Source organism: Erigeron canadensis, chromosome 8 (genome assembly GCF_010389155.1).
Source record: "Erigeron canadensis isolate Cc75 chromosome 8, C_canadensis_v1, whole genome shotgun sequence".
In the NCBI taxonomy this organism is placed as follows: Eukaryota; Viridiplantae; Streptophyta; class Magnoliopsida; order Asterales; family Asteraceae; genus Erigeron; species Erigeron canadensis.
Genome location: NC_057768.1, coordinates 47725921 through 47732406, shown reverse-complemented (window position 1 = coordinate 47732406; position 6486 = coordinate 47725921). Strand labels below are relative to the sequence as shown.

Below are 6486 nucleotides of genomic sequence, written 5' to 3'. Positions count from 1 at the left end.
AGATATATTGTCTAAAATAATGATTTTTTGTTGTATGGAAAGATATATAAGTATTTGTTGTATGGAAAGATATATAAGTATTTTTATATAGTTGAAGTTGAAGGTTAAATTTAAAGATTTAAAAAATTTAATAATTTTAAAAGATTTATAACATAGTAGAAGATAGTTTAAAAATGGGTATAGGTGCCAATGCAAATGAAGGGTTAGATCGATTACCGGAGAGACGGGGGTATATATAACCAGTTTACCTCTTGATATATAACTTCTTTCTCTTTCTATTGTCTTGGCAAAAAATCAACCAAAAACAAAGTCTGTCTTTTCTTCTCAGATCGAATCGGGGCAGCTGCAATCTAGGGTTCCGTTAATCTCCCCCCTTACTTTACATTACGATCTAATCTAGGGAGGGTTTTAATCACCACATCAAATCCAGTAAGCAATTCATCAGTTATTATTATTTTTTTCATTAATAAATCACATACCCCTCCCCCCCACCTAATTCTTTCCTTTGATTTTTCAAATGTAATTATATTATATATATATGAATATATATATCCTGATGATGTGTATTTATTACATTAGGGGTTTTTAGAGAGGAAGGGATGACGATTGCTGATTCAGGCTCGATGATGGATAACGAATCACTATGCTTGCCTTGCACTCCAGAAGATGAATTATCAATTGTAAAAGATTTAATCCAAAAAGCTGATTCTTGTTTGAAAGAAGGCAATTTGTATTTTGTTATTTCCAACAGGTTCTTCTTCTTTTTCTTTTTCTTTTCTTTTTTATTACATATCAATTCCTTTGCCTGTAACTATGTATCTATATTTATCTATATATGTATAGTTTAGTTATTCTGTGTTGGATTTCTATTTTTGTCATGCTTATAGTGTGTTCACATCAATTTCCAATTTTGATGAGTCTGCCATGTGTTTTTATAATGGGATATTGTCAGGATCAATCTTTATACATATACATATACTATTGGTGACATTGTGTTGATGGTAAACGTATTGAAGAAATCAAAAGAGAATGTGTGATTCTGGTATATATCAGATAGCGATATTATGGTTTACAGAATTTTCTACAAGGGCTGTGTTTGTTAAAAAGATTCAATTTTCATTTTATAATATGCAAAGTCTGCAGAATTGGCTGCGTTGTCAGCTTCAAGAAACAAGTTCTGTTGTGAAACGTAGCGTGTTATCAGCATTGGGTTAGATAGTTGTTTCGGCTGTAGCTGTCTATTACTGTAGATTCTGAGGTTTATAGCTAATTGTGTGCTGGAAAAGATAATCAATGACTTTCGTAAATTATTGATGCTCAAGTTGGTGTATTCTTTTCTTCCTTTTGTATGAGCAGGTGGTATAGAAAATGGCAGAAGTATGTGGGTGAGGAGACTGGTGAATTTCAGTTTGAAGAGATTTCTATTGATAAACATGCTTCGCCATTGAAAAAAGCAGTAGAGAGGCCCGAGCCTATAGATAATTCAGATATTATTTCAAGTGATGGTGCCGAACATGTGAGTGACTTACAGCTATCTAGAACACTTGTTGAAGGAAGTGATTATGTTTTAGTTCCTCAAGAAGTTTGGGAGAAGCTTCATGGATGGTACTTAAGTTACTCTTTTTTGAATTTTTTTGAAAATTTTATTTTTGGATGTGTAAACCCTGATTAAAGATACTAGTTGCGGATATTACATATAAAATGTATGACTCACAGATAATCTTGCTTATGGAATTTAAAATAGGATGAACTATCTACTTTAGGGGTGTCGAAATTAACATATCCAGATAACCGGACCCAACCCGATTGGGTTTGGATTATTTGGGTTTCGGGTTTATCTACTTCACAGTCTGTAAATTTTTTGTTTTCTTATTTGTAAATTATCCCTTAGGTACAAAGGAGGACCTGCTTTACCAAGGAAGATGATATCCCTTGGAATTGCGGGCACACCTTCAGTTGAGGTGTACCCGCTAGCTTTGAAATTGATTGATTCAAGAGACAAGAGCGAAACTATCATGCACATAAGTAGAAAGGTATTTTGTTTTTAACTTGCAGATACTTAATGAGCTCTTCTTTGCTATATCTGATTATATCTATGAATCCATATTTTGACCTTTTTAATGTTGTATAGGCTTCGCTACAGAAACTTTATGAGCAGGTATCTGCACTCAAGGGTGTAGAACTTGCAAAGGTTAGACTTTGTGATTTTTTATAATTATAGGTTATTGTACTGAAACCTTCTCTTTCTTATCATTATCTCTTTTGCTGTCGAGTTTAAACAGGTACGCATCTGGGACTATTTTAATGATCGCAAGCAGGCGGCACTAGCTGATTCGAATCGAACACTGGAGGAGTCCAACCTGCAGATGGATCAATCTGTGAGTATTATTTGATGTAGCCCAACTACTCTATGTTCAGAGTTGGTTAATCTTGTAATCTTTCTACATCACTCCTAATCTGCATATTTCTGCAGATTCTTTTTGATGTGCAAGTTGATGGTTTTATACCTTCTGGTTCGGGCATGGATTCCACAGGAAATGAGCTAGCTTTGGTTCCCATGGAACCACAAAGATCATCTCGGACAATAGCTGGTGGCCCAAGTTTGTCTAACGGTTATGGGCTAGACTACGGCTCTAGTTTGTATCGGGGAAGCACCCTAGGCTCTGTACTTACAGACACGGAGGATGCAGGTAATTTTGTGAAGAATGCTCCCCGAGGAGATAGAGGTTTAGCGGGACTGCAGAATTTAGGAAACACTTGTTTCATGAATAGTGCACTTCAATGTCTAGTCCATACTCCACCTCTCGTGGACTACTTTTTGCAGGATTATACCGACGAGATCAACAAGCAAAACCCTCTAGGAATGCATGTATGTGGCTACTTTGAATTTTATGATATTTTAAAGTGCATTATAAAATTATATTGCTGATATGTATTGTTCAGGGTGAACTTGCAGTTGCATTTGGTGAGCTATTGAGGAAACTTTGGTCTTCTGGTCGTACCTCAGTTCCACCTCGTGCTTTTAAAGGAAAACTTGCTCGCTTTGCACCCCAGTTTAGTGGATATAATCAGCATGATTCTCAAGTAATTACTGCATGTTTACTATGTATAATTGCAAGTGGGTTCAATATATTTAGTGATAATAAGATGATTTATTTTCACTTTAGGAACTTCTTGCCTTCTTGCTGGATGGGTTGCATGAAGATCTGAATCGAGTCAAGCAAAAGCCTTATTTTGAGACAAAAGATTCTGATGGTCGCCCAGATGAGGAAGTTGCAAATGAGTTTTGGAGGTACCACAAAGCTCGAAATGACTCGATTGTGGTGGATGTGTGCCAGGTGCATAGCTGTTGATTTACGTGTTACTTATAACCATTTATACTTATAATATCATTAAGTATTTACTTAGAACTTGAATGTTATGGCAAAATCTTCAGGGTCAGTATAAGTCGACACTGGTTTGTCCCGTTTGTGAGAAAATCTCAATCACATTTGACCCGTTCATGTACTTGTCTCTGCCGCTACCTTCAACGGCGAGTCGTCCAATGACAGTAACGGTATTTTATGGAGATGGAAGTACCTTACCAATGCCATATACTGTTAATGTTTTAAAACATGGGTACTGCAAAGATCTCTTCCAGGCATTGGGTACTGCATGTTGCTTAGGAAGTGATGAGACTTTGGTTCTTGCAGAGGTACTATTACTTCCATTTTTTACTCTAAGCAATGTTATTTATACATTTATCATCTTCACTGTTTCCTCGAGTTTTAGGTATATGATCACTATATATATCGTTACTTGGAGAACGGGGATTTATTGCATACAATCAAAGATGATGAATGCATTGTGGCCTACAGACTTTCCAAAATACAAGCTGAATTTTCGAAGCTAGAAATATGCCACCGATATCTGGAGAAGTAAGTTAATCAATTTTTGAACTTATTTATGTTTGGATTGTTGTAATATGTGATAATGAGGAACCTTGTTATCTGTGGCCATTTTGTTACAGCTCGAAGGTGGGTGAGAGAAAGAAATACTTGACACCTTTGGTTACCTATTTAGAAGACGTAAAGAAAGGTGCAGATATTGAGTTAGCGGTTAACCGGGTGCTGGCTCCACTGAGAAGAACAGCTTTTTCATCACTAAACATGAGTGAGGGTGTAAAAGTAAATGGATTTGCTTCAGAACTCACCGAAGAGTCCACCAGTGAATGTCCGATGGATACGGGAGCTAGTAGCCCATTAAATGACCTGAAAGACAACTTTAGTGATGAATTTTCATTCCAGTTATGCATAACGAATGAGAAGGGTATGGGTTGCAAACCAATCTCAAAAGATTCAGTTATAAAACCAAGCAAATTAGTGAAGGTATTTCTGGATTGGACTGACAAGGAGCACGAGTCATATGATGCCAGCTATCTCAAGGACCTTCCCATGGTGCACAAACCCGGGATTACTGTTAAGAAGACCAAGCAAGAATCCATCTCGTTATTTTCTTGTCTGGATGCATTCTTGAAGGAGGAGCCTCTAGGACCTGATGATATGTGGTATGATGGTTAATGTCTAGAATTTGAGACAGTAGTTATTGATTATATATGTTATTCATTATTATTATTTGTCTGAATAATGCAGGTATTGCCCTGGTTGCAAGGAACATCGACAAGCAACCAAGAAATTGGACTTGTGGAGACTGCCTGATATTATAGTTTTCCATCTAAAGCGATTCTCCTACAGCCGTTTTTTGAAGAACAAACTTGACACATTTGTGAATTTTCCAATTCACAACCTTGATTTAAGCAAATATGTTAAAAGTGAAGATCCATCTGGTGGATGTAATGTGTATGAGTTGTATGCTATTAGCAATCATTATGGTGGCCTTGGTGGTGGTCATTACTCTGCATATGCAAAGGTAAGACACTATCCTATTCTGTGACTTCCATCTTTTCTTCTTTGCAGCTGTTGATGGTTTGATATTTTTCTACTTTTTGCAGCTGATTGAAGAAGATAGATGGTATCACTTTGATGATTCTCATGTAACTCCTGTAAGTGAAGGTGACATCAGGACATCAGCAGCGTATTTGTTGTTTTACCAGAGAGTGAAAACTACTAAACCTAACGGACCAGTGGGAGAGTCTTCAGAAGTTCAGGAAGATATTTAAAAACTGGTATCATGATTCACAAGCTAGTTATTATTGGGTTCACTGAAGTCAAAATGCCATGTAGTGACGCATCAGCATATCATTATACAAGATTTGGCTAATGAAGTTAGGGATTGATTGACTGACAAGAGTGTTTGCAAGGAGCTGAAACACGAGTTTTTAAGGATACGATACATTTTGAACACAAGGTGATTTCATTTCAGTGATTCTGGGGAAAAGGAATTTATATAATTAGAAAGCAGAACGATGTAGTTATATTGTTTTGATGGCTGACTTAAATGCCATGGAAATCGGAACATTCTTGGATGGAGCTTTGCTGGTATTAAAAGCTTTTAGCAATTTTCCAGCATACTTGATATTTGATTGTTAGAATGATTTTGCAGTTTTTTTTTATTTCCCTTTTAATTTTCTTGGTTAAAATGTGACACTTAATTCATAGCAGATGGGATGGGGGGACTTTGTTGTAATGTTGGTGAACTGGTGTTACGTTTGCTCATATTTCCATGAATCTGGGTGAATCTGGGCAGTATAAGTTCAGTGAAAATCGGCCGATACAACCGATATCCCGATTCGGATTATGTATCGGCCAGGTGGCGATCCGAGTTTGCCATATTCGGACTAAAAATCGGTTAGCATTACAGACTCCGGTCAACTTGGTCAAGATTTGGGTGTATCGGTCAAGAATCGGGTGTATCAGATCGGACAACGTTAAGTCAATTTTCTTTTACTTTTTAATTTTATTTTTTTAAGATTTGATCAATTATGTTATTATCTAGACAATTATGTTTAAGTCGAAGAATTATGTTATGTTTAGTTTAAAGTTTTATGTATATTTTTTAAGTTTTCTATTACATAATTTCAAAAAATTATTATTATATACATAGAAAATCCAAGCCGGTTTTTACCCAATCTGATTTGATTCTTAAAAAATTCCAACTTCCCAGCTCGATGATCCAATCCCGATTCTTGAGCTCTACAACCTTCCAGTTATGTTGTACCATGTCATACATAATATAGATTTCAATGGTCATCGATCTCTAGTTGAAATACAAATGAAATAAATCAATATAAAGAAATACAAATGAAATAGAGTAAATCATAAATTCCTTCAAAGCTATATAAAATGCAGATAAAGTTTATATTCCCCTACTTTACATTATAATTTGCAACTTCAACAAAATTATATACAATAGAAACTCTATAAAATAATACACTTGGGACCATCATAATTTATTAATTAAAAGAGTTATTAATTAATCGATAAATTAATAGTTTATTAATTTATATATTAGTTAATATTTTATTAATTTATAGTAGAATACTTAGTT

At 35.3% G+C, this 6486-nt stretch overlaps 1 protein-coding gene across 1 annotated transcript; it reads left to right on the top strand.

Moving 5' to 3' along the window:
* Positions 1 to 261: 261 nt before the first annotated feature.
* LOC122610001 (ubiquitin carboxyl-terminal hydrolase 9-like) lies at positions 262 to 5578 on the top strand. Its single transcript, XM_043782967.1, has 14 exons — positions 262 to 429; positions 580 to 751; positions 1357 to 1605; positions 1892 to 2033; positions 2132 to 2191; positions 2283 to 2378; positions 2474 to 2869; positions 2944 to 3084; positions 3168 to 3338; positions 3437 to 3694; positions 3772 to 3917; positions 4010 to 4546; positions 4632 to 4908; positions 4991 to 5578. The coding sequence occupies exons 2-14, from the start codon at positions 600 to 602 to the stop codon at positions 5156 to 5158; spliced, it is 2793 nt and encodes a 930-aa protein (XP_043638902.1). The 5' UTR covers positions 262 to 429; positions 580 to 599; the 3' UTR covers positions 5159 to 5578.
* The last annotated feature ends 908 nt before the right edge of the window (positions 5579 to 6486 follow it).

Bases quoted from the DNA above. Each gene is read 5' to 3' on its own strand.
- LOC122610001 (XM_043782967.1), top strand. From the start codon at position 600: ATGACGATTGCTGATTCAGGCTCGATGATGGATAACGAATCACTATGC. The intron at 2,870-2,943 runs GTATGTGGCTAC...TGTATTGTTCAG, and splicing joins AAAACCCTCTAGGAATGCAT to GGTGAACTTGCAGTTGCATT. The intron at 4,909-4,990 runs GTAAGACACTAT...TACTTTTTGCAG, and splicing joins ATTACTCTGCATATGCAAAG to CTGATTGAAGAAGATAGATG.